This window comes from Oncorhynchus kisutch, linkage group LG15 (genome assembly GCF_002021735.2).
Source record: "Oncorhynchus kisutch isolate 150728-3 linkage group LG15, Okis_V2, whole genome shotgun sequence".
Classification (NCBI taxonomy): Eukaryota; Metazoa; Chordata; class Actinopteri; order Salmoniformes; family Salmonidae; genus Oncorhynchus; species Oncorhynchus kisutch.
Genome location: NC_034188.2, coordinates 90,081,789 through 90,105,788, shown reverse-complemented (window position 1 = coordinate 90,105,788; position 24,000 = coordinate 90,081,789). Strand labels below are relative to the sequence as shown.

The window sequence follows — 24,000 nt, the reverse complement described above, 5'->3', positions numbered from 1 at the left end:
GCATGTTAACTACAGCTACAGAACAGCATGTTAACTACAGCTACAGCTACAGCAGGTTAACTACAGCTACAGAACAGTATGTTAACTACAACTACAGCATGTTTACTACAGCTACAGAACAGTATGTTAACTACAGCTACAGCATGTTTACTACAGATACAGATCAGCATGTTAACTACAGCTACAGTACAGTATGTTAGCTACAGCTATAGCTACAGCATGTTTACTACAGCTACAGTACAGTATGTTAACTACAGCTACAGAACAGTATGTTAACTACAGCTACAGCATGTTTACTACAGATACAGATCAGCATGTTAACTACAGCAACAGAACAGTATGTTAACTACAGCTACAGAACAGTATGTTAGCTACAGCTACAGTACAGTATGTTAACTACAGCTACAGAACAGCATGTTAGCTACAGCTACAGAACAGTATGTTAACTACAGCTACAGAACAGTATGTTTACTACAGCTGCAGCATGTTAACTACAGCTACAGAACAGCATGTTAACTACAGCTACAGAACAGCATGTTAACTACAGCTACAGAACAGTATGTTAACTACAGCTACAGAACAGTATGTTTACTACAGCTGCAGCATGTTAACTACAGCTACAGAACAGCATGTTAACTACAGCTACAGAACAGCATGTTAACTACAGCTACAGCATGTTAACTACAGCTACAACAGCATGTTTACTACAGCTACATAACAGCATGTTAACTACAGCTACAGCATGTTAACTACAGCTACAGAACAGCATGTTAACTACATCTACAGCATGTTAACTACAGCTACAGAACAGCATGTTAACTACAGCTACAATACAGTATGTTAACTACAGCTACAGAACAGCATGTTAACTACAGCTACAGAACAGTATGTTAACTACAGCTACAGTACAGTATGTTAACTACAGCTACAGAACAGTATGTTAACTACAGCTACAGAACAGCATGTTTAGTACAGCTACAGTACAGCATGTTAACTACAGCTACAGAACAGCATATTAACTACAGCTACAGCATGTTAACTACAGCTACAGAACAGCATGTTAACTACAGCTACAGAACAGCATGTTTACTACAGCTACAGAACAGCATGTTAACTACAGCTACAGCATGTTAACTACAGCTACAGAACAGCATGTTAACTACAGCTACAGAATGTTAACTACAGCTACAGAACAGCATGTTAACTACAGAACAGCATGTTAACTACAGCTACAGAATAGTATGTTAACTAAAGCTACAGAACAGTATGTCAACTACAGCTATAGCATGTTAACTACAGCTACAGAACAATATGGTAACTACAGCTACAGCATGTTAACTACAGCTACAGAACAGCATGTTAACTACAACTACAGTACAGTATGTTAACTACAGCTACAGAACAGCATGTTAACTACAGCTACACTATGTTAACTACAGCTACAGAACAGCATGTTAACTACAGCTACAGAACAGCATGTTAACTACAGCTACACTATGTTAATTACAGCTACAGAACAGCATGTTAACTACAGCTACACTATGTTAACTACAGCTACAGCTACAGTATGTTAACAACAGCTACAGCTACAGCATGTTTACTACAGCTACAGAACAGCATGTTAACTACTGCTACAGAACAGTATGTTAACTACAGCTACAGAACAGTATGTTAACTACAGCTACAGAACAGTATGTTAACGACAGCTACAGAACAGTATGTTAACTACAGCTACAGCTACAGTATGTTAACAACAGCTACAGCTACAGCATGTTTACTACAGCTACAGAACAGCATGTTAACTACTGCTACAGAACAGCATGTTAACTACAGCTACAGAACAGTATGTTAACTACAGCTACAGCATGTTAACTACAGTACAGTATGTTAACTACAGCTACAGAACAGTATGTTAACTACAGCTACAGAACAGTATGTTAACTACAGCTACAGTACAGTATGTTAACTACAGCTACAGAACAGCATGTTAGCTACAGCTACAGAACAGTATGTTAACTACAGTTACAGAACAGTATGTTTACTACAGCTGCAGCATGTTAACTACAGCTACAGAACAGCATGTTAACTACAGCTACAGAACAGCATGTTAACTACAGCTACAGAACAGTATGTTAACTACAGCTACAGAACAGTATGTTTACTACAGCTGCAGCATGTTAACTACAGCTACAGAACAGCATGTTAACTACAGCTACAGAACAGCATGTTAACTACAGCTACAGCATGTTAACTACAGCTACAGAACAGCATGTTTACTACAGCTACATAACAGCATGTTAACTACAGCTACAGCATGTTAACTACAGCTACAGAACAGCATGTTAACTACAGCTACAGCATGTTAACTACAGCTACAGAACAGCATGTTAACTACAGCTACAATACAGTATGTTAATTACAGCTACAGAACAGCATGTTAACTACAGCTACAGAACAGTATGTTAACTACAGCTACAGTACAGTATGTTAACTACAGCTACAGAACAGTATGTTAACTACAGCTACAGAACAGCATGTTTAGTACAGCTACAGTACAGCATGTTAACTACAGCTACAGAACAGCATATTAACTACAGCTACAGCATGTTAACTACAGCTACAGAACAGCATGTTAACTACAGCTACAGAACAGCATGTTTACTACAGCTACAGAACAGCATGTTAGCTACAGCTACAGCATGTTAACTACAGCTACAGAACAGCATGTTAACTACAGCTACAGCATGTTAACTACAGCTACAGAACAGCATGTTAACTACAGAACAGCATGTTAACTACAGCTACAGAATAGTATGTTAACTAAAGCTACAGAACAGTATGTCAACTACAGCTATAGCATGTTAACTACAGCTACAGAACAATATGGTAACTACAGCTACAGCATGTTAACTACAGCTACAGAACAGCATGTTAACTACAACTACAGTACAGTATGTTAACTACAGCTACAGAACAGCATGTTAACTACAGCTACACTATGTTAACTACAGCTACAGAACAGCATGTTAACTACAGCTACAGAACAGCATGTTAACTACAGCTACACTATGTTAATTACAGCTACAGAACAGCATGTTAACTACAGCTAAACTATGTTAACTACAGCTACAGCTACAGTATGTTAACAACAGCTACAGCTACAGCATGTTTACTACAGCTACAGAACAGCATGTTAACTACTGCTACAGAACAGTATGTTAACTACAGCTACAGAACAGTATGTTAACTACAGCTACAGAACAGTATGTTAACGACAGCTACAGAACAGTATGTTAACTACAGCTACAGCTACAGTATGTTAACAACAGCTACAGCTACAGCATGTTTACTACAGCTACAGAACAGCATGTTAACTACTGCTACAGAACAGCATGTTAACTACAGCTACAGAACAGTATGTTAACTACAGCTACAGCATGTTAACTACAGTACAGTATGTTAACTACAGCTACAGAACAGTATGTTAACTACAGCTACAGAACAGTATGTTAACTACAGCTACAGAACAGTATGTTAACTACAGCTACAGCATGTTAACTATAGTACAGTATGTTAACTACAGCTACAGAACAGTATGTTAACTACAGCTACAGCATGTTAACTACAGCTACAGAACAGTATGTTAACTACAGCTACAGAACAGTATGTTAACTACAGCTACAGCATGTTAACTACAGTACAGAACAGTATGTTACTACAGCTACAGTACAGTATGTTACTACAGCTACAGCATGTTAACTACAGCTACAGTACAGTATGTTAACTACAGCTACAGTACAGTATGTTAACTACAGCTACAGTACAGTATGTTAACTACAGCTACAGAACAGTATGTTAACTACAGCTACAGAACAGCATGTTAACTACAGCTACAGTACAGCATGTTAACTACAGCTACAGAACAGTATGTTAACTACAACTACTGCATGTCAACTACAGCTACAGAAGAGTATGTTAACTACAGGTACAGAACAAGAACAGCATGTTAACTACAGCTACAGAACAGTATGTTAACTACAGCTACAGTAGAGCATGTTAACTACAGCTACAGAACAGCATGTTAACTACAGCTACAGAACAGTATGTTAACTACAGTACAGTATGTTAACTACAGCTACAGAAGAGTATGTTAACTACAGCTACAGAACAGTATGTTAACTACAGTACAGTATGTTAACTACAGCTACAGAACAGTATGTTAACAACAGCTACAGAACAGTATGTTAACTACAGCTACAGAACAGTGTGTTAACTACAGTACAGTATGTTAACTACAGCTACAGAACAGTATGTTAACTACAGCTACAGTACAGTATGTTAACTACAGCTACAGAACAGTATGTTAACTACAACTACTGCATGTTAACTACTGCTACAGAACAGCATGTTAACTACAGCTACAGAACAGTATGTTAACTACAGCTACAGCATGTTTACTACAGGAACAGAACAGTATGTTAACTACAGCTACAGAACAGTATGTTAACTACAGCTACAGTACAGTATGTTAACTACAGCTACAGAACAGCATGTTAACTACAGCTACACTATGTTAACTACAGCTACAGAACAGCATGTTAACTACAGCAACAGAACAGCATGTTAACTACAGCTACACTATGTTAATTACAGCTACAGAACAGCATGTTAACTACAGCTACACTATGTTAACTACAGCTACAGCTACAGTATGTTAACAACAGCTGCAGCTACAGCATGTTTACTACAGCTACAGAACAGCATGTTAACTACTGCTACAGAACAGTATGTTAACTACAGCTACAGAACAGTATGTTAACTACAGCTACAGAACAGTATGTTAACGACAGCTACAGAACAGTATGTTAACTACAGCTACAGAACAGTATGTTAACTACAGCTACAGCTACAGTATGTTAACAACAGCTACAGCTACAGCATGTTTACTACAGCTACAGAACAGCATGTTAACTACTGCTACAGAACAGCATGTTAACTACAGCTACAGAACAGCATGTTAACTACAGCTACAGAACAGCATGTTAACTACAGCTACAGAACAGTATGTTAACTACAGCTACAGTACAGTATGTTAACTACAGCTACAGAACAGCATGTTAACTACAGCTACAGAACAGCATGTTAACTACAGCTACAGAACAGTATGTTAACTACAGCTACAGTACAGTATGTTAACTACAGCTACAGAACAGTATGTTAACTACAGCTACAGAACAGCATGTTAACTACAGCTACAGAACAGTATGTTAACTACAGCTACAGTACAGTATGTTAACTACAGCTACAGCTACAGTATGTTAACTACAGCTACAGTACAGTATGTTAACTACAGCTACAGTACAGTATGTTAACTACAGCTACAGAACAGTATGTTAACTACAGCTACAGAACAGCATGTTAACTACAGCTACAGTACAGCATGTTAACTACAGCTACAGAACAGTATGTTAACTACAGCTACAGAACAGCATGTTAACTACAGCTACAGCATGTTAACTACAGCTACAGCATGTTAACTACAGCTACAGAACAGTATGTTAACTACAGCTACAGAACAGCATGTTAACTACAGCTACAGAACAGTATGTTAACTACAGCTACAGCATGTTAACTACAGCTACAGTACAGTATGTTAACTACAGCTACAGAACAGTATGTTAACTACAGCTACAGAACAGCATGTTAACTACAGCTACAGCATGTTAACTACAGCTACAGAACAGCATGTTAACTACAGCTACATCATGTTAACTACAGCTACAGAACAGTATGTTAACTACAGCTACAGTACAGTATGTTAACTACAGCTACAGAACAGTATGTTAACTACAGCTACAGCTACAGTATGTTAACTACAGCTACAGTACAGTATGTTAACTACAGCTACAGTACAGTATGTTAACTACAGCTACAGAACAGTATGTTAACTACAGCTACAGAACAGCATGTTAACTACAGCTACAGTACAGCATGTTAACTACAGCTACAGAACAGCATGTTAACTACAGCTACAGAACAGCATGTTAACTACAGCTACAGCATGTTAACTACAGCTACAGCATGTTAACTACAGCTACAGCATGTTAACTACAGCTACAGAACAGTATGTTAACTACAGCTACAGAACAGCATGTTAACTACAGCTACAGAACAGTATGTTAACTACAGCTACAGCATGTTAACTACAGCTACAGTACAGTATGTTAACTACAGCTACAGAACAGCATGTTAACTACAGCTACAGAACAGCATGTTAACTACAGCTACAGCATGTTAACTACAGCTACAGAACAGCATGTTAACTACAGCTACAGCATGTTAACTACAGCTACAGAACAGTATGTTAACTACAGCTACAGAACAGTATGTTAACTACAGCTACAGAACAGTATGTTAACTACAGCTACAGAACAGTATGTTAACTACAGCTACAGCATGTTAACTACAGCTACAGTACAGTATGTTAACTACAGCTACAGAACAGCATGATAACTACAGCTACAGAACAGCATGTTAACTACAGCTACAGCATGTTAACTACAGCTACAGTACAGTATGTTAACTACAGCTACAGAACAGCATGTTAACTACAGCTACAGTACAGTATGTTAACTACAGCTACAGCATGTTAACTACAGCTACAGCATGTTAACTACAGAACAGCATGTTAACTACAGCTACAGAACAGTATGTTAACTACAGCTACAGAACAGCATGTTAACTACAGCTACAGAACAGTATGTTAACTACAGCTACAGCTACAGTATGTTAACTACAGCTACAGCTACAGCATGTTAACTACAGCTACAGAACAGCATGTTAACTACTGCTACAGAACAGCATGTTATCTACAGCTACAGAACAGCATGTTAACTACAGCTACAGAACAGCATGTTAACTACAGCTACAGAACAGTATGTTAACTACAGCTACAGAACAGTATGTTAACTACAGCTACAGAACAGCATGTTAACTACAGCTACAGCATGTTAACTACAGCTACAGAACAGCATGTTAACTACAGCTACAGCATGTTAACTACAGCTACAGAACAGCATGTTAACTACAGCTACAGAACAGCATGTTAACTACAGCTACAGAACAACATGTTAACTACAGCTACAGTACAGTATGTTAACTACAGCTACAGAACAGTATGTTAACTACAGCTACAGCATGTTAACTACAGCTACAGAACAACATGTTAACTACAGCTACAGAACAGTATGTTAACTACAGCTACAGAACAGCATCTTAACTACAGCTACAGAACAGTATGTTAACTATAGCTACAGCATGTTAACTACTGCTACAGCTATAGTACAGTATGTTAACTTATTTGAATATTATCATTACTGGGAGGGGAGAGGAGGAGGGGCTCTTCCCAAGAGTATTAGGGGGAGGCAGCCGGAGTTGGACAAGAATCCTGTTGAGGCCGTGTGTGTGTGTGTGTGTGTGTGTGTGTGTGTGTGTGTGTGTGTGTGTGTGTGTGTGTGTGTGTGTGTGTGTGTGTGTGTGTGTGTGTGTGTGTGTGTGTGTGTGTGTGTGCGTGCGTGCGTGCGTGCGTGCGTGCGTGCGTGCGTGTGTGGCCATGTGCTGACTGGGTTACAATTGGTAGCCACAGGTTTCTACAAGACACACAATGAATGGACATAAAGTGACTGATTGATTTGGGTGCACAAGACCAGAACATCATGTCTCCTCTGATACGTAGCATGATGCTATTAGGATAGAAGTGAACAACTGAACCTCGAGAGATAGCACTTTTACAATGTCTATGATACCCAATCCTACAATAAACATGTTCTGGAAAGCAGCAAGTCACCCTCACCTGGCCTTATTTAGTTATGTGTGTTATTAACATGTGATAACATGGGTTAATATTGTAATGAAACAGGCAGGGAGCAGGTCTCGAACCCTCGACCTTCTAGCCCGAAGACCAGCGCGCTGTCGATTGCGCCGCAAAAGCATGCTCAAGCCGCTGAGTCGATATATGTGGTTATAAACCCAGGGTCGTTACAATATTATCATTTTAAAAATTATGAACAGCGTCAACTTTGATATATAGGCAATTAAAGGTCAATGTATCTATATCCTTATCAAAACAAAAGGTATAGCTCTTAAATCATAACTCAAATCTCATCAGATGTAATGTACTGTATTGAAAAGCTTTACCTTCCATCCAGCAGAGCTGTTGCTATCTCCCTTGTCCTTGAAATAAGGCACGTTCTTCACCATCCAGTCATAGATCTGCGACAAGGTAAGTCTCTTGTCCGGGGTGCTCTCAATAGCCTTAGTTATGAGGTCCGCATAAGACATATTACCCCAGGCGTTACGCCGAGATGAACTGCTTTTCCTCTGGGCAGCTGCAGCGGCCGCAGCCGCTACTGAAGATGCAGACCCGGCCGGAGAGGAGAGCAAAAGCACCTGTTGCTGCGGGAGTTGGGGGCTGTTCCCCGGGTGCTGCTGTTGATGCTGTTGGTGGTCGTGGATGCAGTTTTCCTGACATTGGAAATCATTGCAGAGGATGGTGGGTTTCTGATCCTCTTCGGGGTAATCTTCAGTCTCTTCTAATAAACTGAGGCTGGAGATGAAGTCGGAGTTGCTGCTGGGTTCTTGTTTGACAGAAGGGGCGGGAGAGGAGGTGTTGGAGTCGCCCGGGGTGATGAACTCCGGACGTGGCAGGGGCCATGTGCAGGAGCGGGGCCGGGAAAGAGGCTCGAAATCCGGGTCGATCTCAACCTGTTGTGGTTGTTGGGCTGCCTCGGCCATAGTAGTAGCTAGAATAGCGTCAAAATGTCACATAGAATTAGTAAAGACAAAGTTACTCATACACAGCGGGTGATGTGAAGTCAACCAGAAAGTAAACAACCGAAAAGGGGGTAGTGGTCGACCACCTGAACAAAAAATATCGGTCCGTCCGATAACACTACATTGATATAAAGTCACAAATCAAGGCGGAGACAGCAACTACATCTAAGTCGACGATGACAACAAACAAAAAAATGTAGATTATTCTGATTGTTGACGAATAGTATAGAAAAGTTAGAATAGAACAACAACAACAAAAAACAGATTGGTGAACGTTTGTTTTTATACAATCCAGTCGCAGTTATTGTTCAGTGCAGCAGTTCCGTTTACTCTTGCCTGTTGAATGTCAGTCTGCAGCCCGACAGCCGTGTTACCGGAGCTGTTTGTCAAATAATACCACCCACATTTGACTGACAACTAAATCGGCCAATGACAGCTACTTAAAAACCCAGAAACAGCACTATGTTTTCATTCTTATATAGCTGGTAAACATCTCTTTCTCTGAAAATATTAAAACGGGTACGCTTTGTGAAACGGTTGGCTAGGAAACTTAATCGGTTTGTTTTGTTGGAGAGAGAGAGAGATGTAAAAGAGAGAGAGAGACTTCACCTTTTTACAACGTAACCTACTGTGAAAAGGATGAGTTATAAAATGAAGGGGGAGGTTTTTTTTCTGTCAGTCGTGGTGTTGTTGTAAGTTGCATAGCGGGACAGGATGAGAGGAGAACCCAAGATTTGTTAACTTTTAGAAATCATCACAAAAAAAAAAGAGTCTGAAATTGCAAGTCAGTTAAGAACAAATTCTTATTTTCAATGACGGCCTAAGAATTTGTTCTTAACTGACTTGCAATTTCAGACTCTTTTTTTTTTGTGATGATTTCTAAAAGTTAACAAATCTTGGGTTCTCCTCTCATCCTGTCCCGCTATGCAACTTACAACAACAAGTGGGTGCCTGTTCAGGGGCAGAACGACGAGATTTTGTACATTGTCAGCTCGTGGGATTTGAACTTGCAACCTTTCGGTTACTAGTCCAATGCTCTAACCACTAGGCTACCCTGCCGCCCCATGATGATATATTGTACAGTCTTCAGGAATCATACGCACTACTGAATTAGTGCGTATGATGCTCGTTTTCTACCGATGCCTAGTAGACGCCAAATCAGTTTTCTTCCAAATGCTTTATTAGTTATCCAATGGAAGTCAGAGGAACTGAAATTAAAACATTACATTGTTATCATAATGGAGGATTATAATGATGATGAGGAGGAGAATGAGGAAGAACAGAAGTTACTTTGAGATTTTGTAAGTGTAAGTGTAAGTTATATAATTTTAACCTGGATGATTTAGTTAGGGCTTCGGTATGAAAACCACTAGGTTGTCATGGTGAGGGATATATAGAGGACTCTGCCAGCGGATCTGCCCCTGAGGCTGCTCCAATCCAACTCTTGACAACATACACTCATTGGACAACACTGTCAACCAGCGAAAACAGCCCACACTCCAGGCCGACTCTTTGCCTGTGCTGACATCTTTTGGCCATTTGCAGGTACTACCACAGTTCTATTTTTCATTTATCCTTTATTTAACTAGGCAAGTCAGTTAAATTAACATGACCGCATACCCCGGCCAAACCATAATCCGGACTACACTGGGCCAATTGTTCGCTGGCCTATGGGACTCCCAATCATGGCCGGTTGTGATACAGCCTGGAATCGAACCAGGGTCTGTAGTGACGCCTCAAGCACTGAGATGCAGTGCCACTCAGACCGCTACGCCACTCAGGAGCTTGTGTCAATGTAGGCTTAATTCCCGTACAAATCAGGTACACACACAGTAATATGTTTCATTATAGCCGAATGTCTCGCACTTCTTTCACAATCACAAAGGTTTCTGATGACAGATTTAAAAGTTTAAAATGTATTCCTGGGCCATGTGCCAGTCAGTGCACATTAGAGCGCCTTTGCGCACTACATGGGCGACAGGTTTCCAACGCAGGTGAAGACTCGTTCGTGACATAATAACTAAACCAGGAAGAAGACGTGAAGGAGTGTTAACTGTTTAGACGCTGGTAAGGAACCTCCGCGATTGTCTGACGGAATTTAGCCTGAGTGGATTTGGCGGAGCGCGTCTGTGAAGGAATGTGGATTTAACTTCAGTCAACCATCACATCCAACTCTCATGTCAAGTGACATATTTCAGGATTTTCCCGGCAATAATGCATGTTATTCTGGACACGAATAATTGTATATTTCATGATGCAATCGTGACCGGTATGTGACAAATTGTCTTCCTTCCGCTTTAATCTGGATGTAGACAGTATTTTGTAACTACAACAACGCTACACAGACAACATTGACAAAGCAGAAACAGACTGTCACGGCTACTTCCTTTGCTGTTGGTAAGCCTCGATTCAAACATAATACTCAGACTCTGATTAACATATATGGCTATGATATGGACAGGGTTTGGTTAGTTACTTTCTAAATGCAATCCGTTACCGTTATTAGTTACCTTTCCAAAATGTTAATTAGTTACGTAACTTTTGGATTGCCCAAACTCAGTAACGTAATCAGATTACTTTCTGTTACTTTTTGATTATTTTCCGTTTAAGAACCGTAGAAGTAAACAACATTTGGCGTGTCACCATAGTGATCTCTGACTCGTGGTCAGACTGGTTCAGGTGGAACAAACTTAAACCCACACCTTTTAAAAAACGTTTTTGTTTTTTACCATTGGTGAATTGAATGTAAATGAAAAGTGTCATAATGTATTTATTTTTTCTCGACAAACATCCTTTCTGATTTTTAAAAAGTAATCAAAGAAGTAATCATCTAGTTTTTCTAAAGTATCTGATTACATTAAAAACACAAATAAAAAGGTATCAGATTACATGTAACCATTTACCCCCCCCCCCCCCCCATTCCTGTGTTTATAATATGGTGTAACATTACCTATAGATTACTATTGGCAGGTCTTTAATAGGTTCGAGGCCATGGCAAGCATAGTCCTCTATCCGGTTCTGAGGACATGAACTGGAGACCCATCAGTAGGCTAACCTAACCTTCTTCAGTGAGCATGGGGTTTAGCACAGTGACTGACCTGTGCATAGATGTACTTTTCTCAAGACATAATGACAACATGTTAAAATGGTATTTATAGATGGTAGTTACACACAGTAATGGTGATACTATCACATGATGACTGTCATGTAAGGCTTGTAGTTTTTGATAAAACGCACAGGGACAGTAAAATATTACTAACATAATATTTGTATGAGTTTAACTTCTATAACAGCCTGTGAATGTTTAATGTGAGTGGTGTGTCCTTCTATAACCAGTGGTGAAGGGTTAGCATCATCATCATCATCATCATCATGGCACCTCATCCAGTGGTCCAGGCCATCATAGACCTCTCAGCTGGAGCGATAGGTAGGTCTACATCTAGATTACCTCCCAACTTGCACCCTCTTCCTTCTAGTGCACTACTTTTAGCCAGGTTCCATAGGGTAGTGCACTATTTTAGACCAGGGTCTATAGGGCTCTTGGTGGAACAGGCTGGCAACAATAAGGATCCCCCCTAACAATGTGTGGCAGGCTGGCAACAATAAGGATATCCCCCCCTAACAAAGTGTGGCACGCTGGCAACAATAAGGATCCCCTCTAGCAATGTGTGGCAGGCTGGCAACAATAAGGATTCCCCCTAACAATGTGTGGCACGCTGGCAACAATGTGTGGCACCACTGTCTCCTCTCCATATCCCTCCTCCTCCTCTGTCTCCTCTCCATATCCCTCCTCTGTCTCCTCTCCTCCTCTGTCTCCTCTCCATATCCCTCCTCCTCCTCTCCTCCTCTGTCTCCTCTCCATATCCCTCCTCCTCCTCTGTCTCCTCTCCATATCCCTCCTCCTCCTCTGTCTCCTCTCCATATCCCTCCTCCTCCTCTGTCTCCTCTCCATATCCCTCCTCTGTCTCCTCTCCATATCCCTCCTCCTCCTCTCCTCCTCTGTCTTCTCCATATCCCTCCTCCTCCTCTGTTTCCTCTCCATGTCTCTTCATATCCCTCCTCCTCCTCTGTCTCCTCTCCATATCCCTCCTCTGTCTCCTCTCCTCCTCTGTCTCCTCTCCATATCCCTCCTCCTCCTCTCCTCCTCTCCTCCTCTGTCTCCTCTCCATATCCCTCCTCCTCCTCTGTCTCCTCTCCATATCCCTCCTCCTCCTCTGTCTCCTCTCCATATCCCTCCTCTGTCTCCTCTCCTCCTCTGTCTCCTCTCCATATCCCTCCTCTGTCTCCTCTCCTCCTCTGTCTTCTCCATATCCCTCCTCCTCCTCTGTTTCCTCTCCATGTCTCTTCATATCCCTCCTCCTCCTCTGTCTCCTCTCCATATCCCTCCTCTGTCTCCTCTCCTCCTCTGTCTCCTCTCCATATCCCTCCTCTGTCTCCTCTCCTCCTCTGTCTCCTCTCCATATCCCTCCTCCTCCTCTCCTCCTCTGTCTTCTCCATATCCCTCCTCCTCCTCTGTTTCCTCTCCATGTCTCTTCATATCCCTCCTCCTCCTCTGTTTCCTCTCCATGTCTCTTCATCTCCCTCCTCCTCCTCTGTTTCCTCTCCATGTCTCTTCATATCCCTCCTCCTCCTCTGTTTCCTCTCCATGTCTCTTCATCTCCCTCCTCCTCCTCTGTTTCCTCGCCATGTCTCTTCATCTCCCTCCCCCTCCTCTGTTTCCTCTCCATGTCTCTTCATCTCCCTCCTCCTCCACTTTTTCCTCTCCATGTCTCTTCATCTCCCTCCTCCTCCTCTGTTTCCTCTCCATGTCTCTTCATCTCCCTCCTCCTCCTCTGTTTCCTCTCCATGTCTCTCCATCTCCCTCCTCCTTTCCTCCCCTCCTCCAATGCTTCCTCTCTATCTCCCTCATTCTCCCCTCCTCATCTGGCTCCTCCATCTCCCTCCTCTCCTCATCTGTCTCCTCTCCATGTCCCTCCTCCTCCTCTCCTCATCTGTCTCCTCCATCTCCCTCCTCTCCTCATCTGTCTCCTCTCCATGTCCCTCCTCCTCCTCTCCTCCTCTGTCTCCTCTCCATGTCTCTTCATGTCCCTCTTCCTCTCCTCTTCCTCCCCTCCTCCAATGTCTCCTCTCCATCTCCCTCCTCATATGTCTCCCCTCCATCTCCCTCCTCCTCAGTCTCCTCTCCATCTCCCTCCCTCCTCCTCCTCGGTCTCCTCTCCATCTCCTTCCCTCCTCCTAATCGGTCTCCTCTCCATCTCCCTCCTCATCTGTCTCCTCTCCATCTCCCTCCTCCTCGGTCTCCTCTCTATCTTCCTCCTCCTCCTCTGTGTCCTCTTCATCTCCCACCCTCCTCATCGGTCTCCTCTCCATCTTCTCCCTCCTCATCGGTCTCCTCTCCATCTTCTCCATCCTCTCCTCCGTCTCCTCTCCATCTTCTCCCTCCTCTCCTCCTCATCGGTCTTCTCTCCATCTTCTCCCTCCGCTCCTCCTCATCGGTCTCCTCTCCATCTTCTCCCTCCTCTCCTCCTCGGTCTCCTCTCCATCTTCTCCCTCCTCTCCTCCTCCTCAGTCTCCTCTCCATCTTCTCCCTCCTCTCCCTCCTCATCGGTCTCCTCTCCATCTTCTCCCTCCGCTCCTCCTCATCGGTCTCCTCTCCATCTTCTCCCTCCTCTCCCTCCTCATCGGTCTCCTCTCCATCTTCTCCCTCCTCTCCTCGGTCTCCTCTCCATCTTCTCCCTCCTCTCCTCCTCATTGGTCTCCTCTCCATCTTCTCCCTCCTCTCCTCCTCATCGGTCTCCTCTCCATCTTCTCCCTCCGCCCATGTTGCCTTTAGGTGGGACAGCCTGTGTGTTCAGTGGCCAGCCGTTTGACACAGCCAAGGTGAAGATGCAGACCTTCCCTTCCATGTACCGAGGCTTCCTCCACTGCTTCATGGCCACCTACAGGTAAACACATGCCTTTACAGTGGTATTATTCCTGAGTCCTGTGTATTTACAGTAGTATTATTCCTGAATCCTGTGTATTTACAGTAGTATTATTCCTGAATCCTGTGTATTTACAGTAGTATTATTACTGAATCCTGTGTATTTACAGTAGTATTATTCCTGAATCCTGTGTATTTACAGTGGTATTATTCCTGAATCCTGTGTATTTACAGTAGTATTATTCCTGAATCCTGTGTATTTACAGTGGTATTATTCCTGAATCCTGTGTATTTACAGTAGTATTATTCCTGAATCCTGTGTATTTACAGTGGTATTATTCCTGAATCCTGTGTATTTACAGTAGTATTATTCCTGAATCCTGTGTATTTACAGTAGTATTATTCCTGAATCCTGTGTATTTACAGTAGTATTATTCCTGAATCCTGTGTATTTACAGGAGTATTATTCTGGAATCCTGTGTATTTACAGTAGTATTATTCCTGAATCCTGTGTATTTACAGTAGTATTATTCCGGAATCCTGTGTATTTACAGTGGTATTATTCCGGAATCCTGTGTATTTACAGTAGTATTATTCCTGAATCCTGTGTATTTACAGTAGTATTATTCCGGAATCCTGTGTATTTACAGTAGTATTATTCCGGAATCCTGTGTATTTACAGTAGTATTATTCCGGAATCCTGTGTATTTACAGTAGTATTATTCCGGAATCCTGTGTATTTACAGTAGTATTATTCCTGAATCCTGTGTATTTACCTTTCATATAAATACAGTACCAGTCAAAAGTTTGGACACACCTACTCATTCCAGGGTTTATTCTTTATTTGTACTTTTTTCTACATTGTAGAATAATAGTGAAGACATCAACACTATGAAATAACACATATGGAGTCATGTAGTAACCAAAATATGGAGTCATGTAGTAACCAAAAAAAGTGTTAAAACCAATCTAAATATATTTCTTCAAAGTAGACACCCTTTGCCTTGATGACAGCTTGTGTGTCCAAACTTTTGACTGGTACTGTATATACTGTACATACACTACATGACCAAAAGTATGTGGTCACCTGCTCGTCCAACATCTCATTCCAGAATCACGGACATTAATATGGAGTTGATCCCCCATTAGCTGCTATAATAGCCTTTACTCTTCTGGGAAGGCTTTCTACTAGATGTTGGAACATTGCTGCGGTGCCTTGCTTCCATTCAGCCACAAGAGCATTAGTGAGGTCGGGAACACTGATGTTGGGGGTGATTAGGCCTGGCTCGCACTCAGCGTTCCAATTCATCCCAAAGGTGTTCGATGAGGTTGAGGTCAGGGCTTTGTGCAGGCCAGTCAAGTTCTTCCACACCGATCTCAACAAACCATTTCTGTACGGACATCACTTTGTGCATGGGTGCATTGTCATGCTGAAAGATGAAGGGCCTTCCCCAAACTGTTGGAAGCACAGAATCGTCTAGAATGTTATTGTATGCTGTAGTAATTAAGATTTCCCTTCACTGGAACTAAGGAGCCCGAACCATGAAAAACAGACCCAGACCATTATTCCTTTCACCACCAAACATTACAGTTGGCACTATGCATTCGGGGCAGGTCGCAATCACCTGGCATCCGCCAAACCCAGATTTGTCCTTCGGACTGCCAGATGGTGAAGCTTGATTCATCACTCCACATAACGCGGATCCACTGCTCCAGAGTCCAATGGCGGTGAGCTTTACGCCACTCCAGCCGACACATGTCATTGGGCATGGTGATCTAAGGCTTGTGTTCGGCTGCTCGGCCATGGAAACCCATTTCATGAAGCTCCCGACAAACAGTTATTGTACTGATGTTGCTTCCAGAGGCAGTTTGGAACTCGTTAGTGAGTTTTGCAACCGAGGACAGACAATTTGTACGCGCTTCAGCACTCACCACTCTCGTTCTGTGAGCTTGTGTGGCCTACCACTTAATGGCTGAGCCGTTGTTGTTCCTAGACGTTTCCACTTCATAATAACAGCATTTACAGTTGACCGGGGCAACTCTAGCAGGGCGTAAATTTTACGAACTGACTTGTTGGAAAGGTGGTATCCTATAACGGTGCCACGTTGAAAGTCACTGATCTCTTCAGAATGGGCTATTCTACTGCCAATGTTTGTCTATGGAGATTGCATGACTGTGTGCTTGATTTTTATGCACCTATCAGAAACAGGTGTGACTGAAATAGCCAAATCATCTAATTTGAAGAGGTGTCCACATACTGCTGTATATATAGTTTATCTTGATGGAGGCTAACACAACATAACGATCTGTTTGAAGTAATAAAAATGTATTCTTCCAAGTTTTCCAACTTCCATTTCCCTCAAAGAGTTTCTGAATCGGAATACCTGTGTTTCCTGTCAATGTTACCTGACGGGTCTGTAGACAGATGGGTCTGAGAGGGCTGTACCAGGGAGCCACCCCAGCCCTCATAGCCAACATCGCAGAGAACGCTGTCCTTTTCATGAGCTATGGTTTCTGTCAGGACGTGTTGCGGCGAATCACTGGGATGGACCGAGCCGTAGAACTCAGGTTAGACTGCCATGTAGGACCACAAAGACAAGCTTTTGCATTGTTAGGCTCTTTCTTCAGGGTCTTTCTTCAGGCTCTTTCTTCAGGGTCTTTCTACAGGGTCTTTGTACAGGGTCTTTCTTCAGGGTCTTTCTACAGGGTCTTTCTACAGGGTCTTTCTTCAGGGTCTTCAGGGTCTTTCTTCAGGGTCTTTCTACAGGGTCTTTGTACAGGGTCTTTCTTCAGGGTCTTTCTACAGGGTCTTTCTTCAGGGTCTTTCTTCAGGGTCTTTCTACAGGGTCTTTCTACAAGGTCTTCGTACAGGGTCTTTCTACAGGGTCTTTCTACAGGCTCTTTCTTCAGGGTCTTTCTTCAGGGTCTTTCTTCAGGGTCTTCAGGGTCTTTGTACAGGGTCTTTCTTCAGGGTCTTTCTACAGGGTCTTTCTACAGGGTCTTTCTACAAGGTCTTTGTACAGGGTCTTTCTTCAGGGTCTTTCTTCAGGGTCTTTCCTCAGGGTCTTCAGGGTCTTTCTTCAGGGTCTTTCTTCAGGGTCTTCAGGGTCTTTCTACAGGGTCTTTGTACAGGGTCTTTCTACAGGGTCTTTCTTCAGGGTCTTTCTTCAGGGTCTTTCTTCAGGGTCTTTCTACAGGGTCTTTCTACAAGGTCTTTGTACAGGGTCTTTCTTCAGGGTCTTTCTACAGGCTCTTTCTTCAGGGTCTTCAGGGTCTTTCTTCAGGGTCTTTCTTCAGGGTCTTCAGGGTCTTTGTACAGGGTCTTTCTTCAGGGTCTTTCTACAGAGTCTTTCTACAGGGTCTTTCTTCAGGGTCTTTCTACAGGGTCTTTCTACAGGGTCTTTCTTCAGGGTCTTCAGGGTCTTTCTTCAGGGTCTTCTACAGGGTCTTTCTACAAGGTCTTTGTACAGGGTCTTTCTTCAGGGTCTTTCTACAGGGTCTTTCTTCAGGGTCTTTCATCAGGGTCTTTCTTCAGGGTCTTCAGGGTCTTTCCTCAGGGTCTTCAGGGTCTTTCTTCAGGGTCTTTCTTCAAGGTCTTTCTTCAGGGTCTTTCTTCAGGGTCTTTCTTCAGGGTCTTTCTACAGGGTCTTTCTTCAGGGTCTTTCTTCAGGGTCTTTCTACAGGGTCTTTCTTCAGGGTCTTTCTTCCGGGTCTTTCTTCAGGGTCTTCAGGGTCTTTCTTCGGGGTCTTTCTACAAGGTCTTTGTACAGGGTCTTTCTTCAGGGTCTTTCTACAGGGTCTTTCTTCAGGGTCTTTCTTCAGGGTCTTCAGGGTCTTTCTTCAGGGTCTTTCTTCAGGGTCTTTCTTCAGGGTCTTTGTACAGGGTCTTTCTTCAGGGTTGTTCTACAGGGTCTTTTTCAGGGTCTTTCTTCAGGGTCTTTCTACATGGTCTTTCTACAGGGTCTTCAGGGTCTTTCTTCAGGGTCTTCTATCAGGGTCTTTCTACAGGGTCTTTCTACAGGGTCTTTCTACAGGGTCTTTCTTCAGGGTCTTTCTTCAGAGTCTTTCTTCAGGGTCTTCAGGGTCTTTCTTCAGGGTCTTTCTACAGGGTCTTTCTTCAGGGTCTTTCAACAGGGTCTTATAAAGTGTGTATTGTGTATAATACTAGATCTTACATGATTGTAATTCTGTCCAAGCAGATAATTGTATCTGCATGTGATTCAACAAAGATCTTTCCAATTCCTTCTTTGACCTTTAAACATCAGTTGTGTCACATGACCTTTAAATATCAGTTGTGTCACATGACCTTTAAATATCAGTTGTGTCACATGACCTTTAAATATCAGTCGTGTCACATGACCTTTAAATATCAGTTGTGTCACGTGACCTTTAAATATCAGTTGTGTCACATGACCTTTAAACATCAGTTGTGTCACATGACCTTTAAATATCAGTTGTGTCACGTGACCTTTAAATATCAGTTGTGTCACATGACCTTTAAACATCAGTTGTGTCACATGACCTTTAAATATCAGTTGTGTCACATGACCTTTAAATATCAGTTGTGTCACATGACCTTTAAATATCAGTTGTGTCACATGACCTTTAAATATCAGTTGTGTCACATGACCTTTAAATATCAGTTGTGTACCAGTAACCAGAGGTTAGGATGTTGTGTTCTTTGCCAATTTACTGCAAAAAGATGTTCCCTCTGCTATGGTTCTCCTCCTTCATTCCTCACCACCGGTCCCTGGTCCTCTCCTTAGTGACCTCCAGAAGGCGTGTTCAGGCTCCCTAGCCTCCATCTTCTCCTCCCTGGCTCTCTGTCCCACAGAGCTGGTCAAGTGTCGTCTGCAGGCCATGCATGAGATGGAGGCCTCCGGTAAGATACCCGCAGGGCAGAAGAGGTAAGAGAAGATGCTATAACACCGTGCTTCTACATTTGCATTGCTTGCTGTTTGGGGGGGCACTTTGTACCATCTGCGGATGCAAAAAGGGCTTTATAAATACTTTTGATGCATGAGATGGAGGCCTCTGGTAAGATACCTGCAAGGCAGTGGGATTCATACCTCCAATATCTGTGTTGTGTCTCCCTGGGTCCAGTTCGGTCTGGTCCGTGGTTCGGACTGTGTTGAGGAAGGACGGTCCTCTTGGGTTCTACCAGGGTTTGACTACAACCATCGTCAGGGAGGTGCCCGGGTATTTCTGCTTCTTCGGAGCCTACGAGCTCTGTCGCACGACATTTGCTCAGCATCTGAACACCGAAAAGGATGGCATAGGTATGATGGTGAAATCATGAACACCTGTTGTATCTATGTATTCATACAAGTTTTGCAATGCAACTATTTGAGTAATTACTGTGTTCCAAATGGCTCCTCTCCTCTCATCATCTCTCATCATCTCTCCTCCCTTCTCATCATCTCTCCTCCCCTCCCCTCCCCTCTCCTCTCATCCCCTCTTCTCTCCTCCCCTCTCATCTCCTCCTCTCCCCTCTTCTCCTCTCTCCTCCCCTCTCCTCTCATCATCTCTCCTCCCCTCTCCCCTCATCATCTCTCCTCCCCTCTCCCCTCTTCTCCTCTCCTCTCTTACTCTCTCCTCTCTTCTCCTCTCCTCTCCCCTCTCCTCACATCGTCTCTCCTCTCATCTCCCCTCATCATCTCTCCATCCCCTCTCCTCTCTTCTCCTCTCCTCCTCTCTCCTCTCTTCTCCTCTCCTCTCCCCTCTCCTCACATCATCTCTCCTCTCGTCTCCCCTCCCCTCCCTCTCCTCCCCTCATCATCTCTCCTCCTCTCTCCTCTCTTCTCCTCTCCTCTCCCCTCTCCTCTCCTCACATCATCTCTCCTCTCGTCTCCCCTCTCTTCTCATCATCTGTCCTCCCCTCTTGTCTCCTCTCCTTTCCTCCCCTCCCCTCCCCTCCCCTCTCATCCTCTCTCCTCCCCTCCCCTCCTCTCTCCTCCCCTCTCCTCTCCTCCTCTCGTCCCCTCTCCTCTCATCCCCTTTCCTCCCCTCCCCTCTCCCCTCCTCTCCTTTCCTCTCATCTCTCCTCCCCTCTCCCCTCCTCCTCATCTCTCCTCTCATCTCTCCTCCCCTCGTCCTCTCCTCATCTCTCCCCTCCTCTCCTTTCCGCTCATCATCTCTCCTCCCCTCTCCCCTCCTCCTCATCTCTCTCTCATCTCTCCTCTCATCTCTCCTCTCATCTCTCCTCTCATCATCTCTCCTCCCTCCCCTCTCCTCATCTCTCCTCCCCTCTCCTCATCTCTCCTCTCCTCTCCTCATCTCTCCTCTCCTCTCCTCTCCTCATCTCTCCTCCTCTCCTCTCCTCTCCTCTCCTCATCTCTCCTCCCTCTCATTATCTCCCTCCCCTCTCATTCATCTCTCCTCTCCCTCTCAGCTCCTCTCCTCTCCTCCTCCTCATCCGCTCCTCTCCTCCTCTCCTCTCCTCGTCCTCTCCTCTCCTCTCCTCCTCCTCTCCTCTCCTCTCCTCTCCTCTCCTCTCCCTCCTCTCCTCTCCCTCCTCTCCCTCTCCTCTCCTCTCCTCTCCTCTCCCTCCTCTCTCTCTCTTCCTTCCTCTCTCTCTCTCTTCTCTCTCTCTCTTCTCTCTTCTCTTCTCTTCTCTTCCTCTTCTCTTCTCTTCTCTTCTCTTCTCTTCTCTTCTCTTCTCTTCTCTCTCTTTCTCTCTCTCTCTTCTCTCTCTCTCCTCTTCTCTCTTCTCTCTCCTCCTCTCCTCTCCTCTCTCTCCTCTCTCTTCTCTTCTCTTCTCTTCTCTTCTCCTCTCCACTCCTCCCCCCCTCCTCTCTAGGCGTTGTCCCTCTAATGTTCAGTGGTGGGTTTGGGGGAGCGTGCCTGTGGCTGGTGGTCTATCCCATAGACTGTGTGAAGTCCAGGATCCAGGTCCACTCCCTAGCAGGCAGACAGCAAGGCTTCATCAAGACCTTGATGGGGATCATACGCACTGAAGGTGAGGGAACAAAGTGATACAATAGATACTGCATAATAGCTGAATTATAGTACTACTATATGTGTGAATGGAAATGGGTATACTGTACACAGTGAGCTGGAGTATCTCTTCCAGTTCACTGCAGTGGTGGAGAAAATACCCAATTATCATACTTGAGTAAAAGTAAAGATACCTTAATAGAAAATGACTTCAGTAAAAGTGAAATACTATGTGAGTAAAAGTCTAAATATATTTTGTTTAAAAATCTACTTAAGTATCAATCATTTAAAATTCCTTATAATTAAGCAAACCAGACAGCGCCATTTAAATTTAAAAAATGATGGATAGCCAGAGGCACACTCCAACACTCATCTTCACATCTTTACCAACGAAGCCTGTGTTTAGTGAGTCCTCCAGATCAGAGGCAGTAGGGATGACCAGGGATGTTCTCTGTTTAGTGAGTCCGTCAGATCAGAGGCAGTAGGGATGACCAGGGATGTTCTCTGTGTAGTGAGTCCTCCAGATCAGAGGCAGTAGGGATGACCAGGGATGTTCTCTGTTTAGTGAGTCCGTCAGATCAGAGGCAGTAGGGATGACCAGGGATGTTCTCTGTTTAGTGAGTCCTCCAGATCAGAGGCAGTAGGGATGACCAGGGATGTTCTCTGTGTAGTGAGTCCTCCAGATCAGAGGCAGTAGGGATGACCAGGGATGTTCTCTGTTTAGTGAGTCCTCCAGATCAGAGGCAGTAGGGATGACCAGGGATGTTCTCTGTTCAGTGAGTCCACCAGATCAGAGGCAGTAGGGATGACCAGGGATGTTCTCTGTTTAGTGAGTCCTCCAGATCAGAGACAGTAGGGATGACTGGGGATGTTCTCTGTTCAGTGAGTCCTCCAGATCAGAGGCAGTAGGGATAACCAGGGATGTTCTCTGTTTAGTGAGTCCTCCAGATCAGAGGCAGTAGGGATGACCAGGGATGTTCTCTGTTTAGTGAATCTGTCAGATCAGAGGCAGTAGGGATGACCAGGGATGTTCTCTGTTCAGTGAGTCCACCAGATCAGAAGCAGTAGGGATGACCAGGGATGTTCTGTTGATACAGTAAGTGTGTGAATTGGACAATCTTCCTGTCCTGCTAAGCATTCAAAATGTAATGAGTACTTTTGGGTGTCAGGGAAAATGTATGGAGTAAAAAGTACATTATTTTCATTAGGAATGTAGTGAAGTAGAAGTTATCAGAAATATAAATAGTAAAGTACAGATACCCCCCCCCCACACCCCCCCCCCACCCCCCCCCCTCACCGCCCCCCCCCCCCCACCCCCCCCCCCCCAGGTAGGCTAGTTGAGATCACCTTTATTTAACCAGGTAGGCTAGTTGAGAACACCTTTATTTAACCAGGTAGGCTAGTTGAGAACACGTTTATTTAACCAGGTAGGCTAGTTGAGAACACCTTTATTTAACCAGGGAGGCTAGTTGAGAACACCTTTATTTAACCAGGTAGGCTAGTTGAGAACACCTTTATTTAACCAGGTAGGCTAGTTGAGAACAAGTTCTCATTTACAATTGTGACCTGGACCAAGATAAAGCAAAGCAGTTCGACAGATACAACGACACAGAGTTACACATGGAGTAAAACAAACATACAATCAATAACACAGTAGAAAAATAAGTCTGTGAGCAAATGAAAATAAAATTATAAACAGAACCTGTGTTCCTCTACATTTCTGTTCTTCCTATAGGAGGGGCTCCTCTCTACTCAGGCCTCACCCCCACCATGATCAGAACCTTCCCTGCCAACGGAGCTCTCTTCTTGGCCTATGAGCTCAGCCGTAAGGCGATGATGCAGAAGTTTGGAGACGTCTGATTGGCTGATCCCTCTGTTTCCTCCACCAATGCCTGCACTTTGATTGGCATCCCAAAATGGAACATTATGTTTAAACATTATCTTTAAAGTCTGAATGTCATTTTTTTTGTGTATAAAATATACCTTTTGTTGTTGTTGTTGTTGTTGTAGCTATTGAATATGCTGAGCAGGTCACAGTTATTTGAGAATGTAGAGTCCTTGGTGTTCTGTAAAAACTTTAAATAAAGTCACACACTCTATGTTGAATGGCTAATCCTAACCTACCATATACAGTGTGATATTTCTCTCTTTTTATACAGTTCACTCACACTTAGTCAGCACTTCTACAAAACAGGTTTTCAGGTGTGTGTCAGCTTGTGCTTTTTACAGTTATTCTATTGGACACCTATCTACTGTGAAGGTACTGTGAATCTACTGTGAAAGTACTGTGAAGGTACTGTGAATCTACA

The 24,000-nt window shown here is 43.6% G+C and overlaps 2 protein-coding genes across 3 annotated transcripts in view; one reads left to right on the top strand and one right to left on the bottom strand.

Moving 5' to 3' along the window:
- foxo1a (forkhead box O1 a) overlaps positions 1 to 9,185 on the bottom strand; it is an 87,403-nt gene extending 78,218 nt beyond the window's left edge. The window contains exon 1 of the mRNA XM_031791282.1: positions 8,197 to 9,185. Within this exon, the coding sequence (XP_031647142.1) occupies positions 8,197 to 8,793 (597 nt within the window). The 5' untranslated portion in view covers positions 8,794 to 9,185. The remainder of the gene's footprint in view (positions 1 to 8,196) is intronic.
- Positions 9,186 to 10,869: 1,684 nt separating this feature from the next.
- slc25a15a (solute carrier family 25 member 15a) lies at positions 10,870 to 23,819 on the top strand. Of its 2 annotated transcripts, none has more exons than XM_031791280.1 (8): positions 10,870 to 11,229; positions 12,169 to 12,259; positions 14,666 to 14,777; positions 17,177 to 17,323; positions 19,522 to 19,662; positions 19,859 to 20,034; positions 21,555 to 21,713; positions 23,427 to 23,819. In XM_031791280.1, exons 2-8 carry the CDS (start codon positions 12,205 to 12,207, stop codon positions 23,549 to 23,551), a joined length of 915 nt encoding a protein of 304 aa, XP_031647140.1. In that variant the 5' UTR covers positions 10,870 to 11,229; positions 12,169 to 12,204; the 3' UTR covers positions 23,552 to 23,819. The 2 variants fall into 2 exon arrangements, with proteins under 2 accessions (XP_031647140.1, XP_031647141.1); XM_031791281.1 differs by having other exon boundaries at positions 10,875 to 11,101.
- The last annotated feature ends 181 nt before the right edge of the window (positions 23,820 to 24,000 follow it).

What these genes read in the sequence shown, in the direction of transcription:
- slc25a15a (XM_031791280.1), top strand. Translation starts at nt 12,205, where the DNA reads ATGGCACCTCATCCAGTGGTCCAGGCCATCATAGACCTCTCAGCTGGA. An exon ending in GACCGAGCCGTAGAACTCAG is followed by an intron (nt 17,324 to 19,521) that starts GTTAGACTGCCA and finishes TCCTCTCCTTAG; the next exon opens with TGACCTCCAGAAGGCGTGTT. An exon ending in CACCGAAAAGGATGGCATAG is followed by an intron (nt 20,035 to 21,554) that starts GTATGATGGTGA and finishes CCTCCTCTCTAG; the next exon opens with GCGTTGTCCCTCTAATGTTC.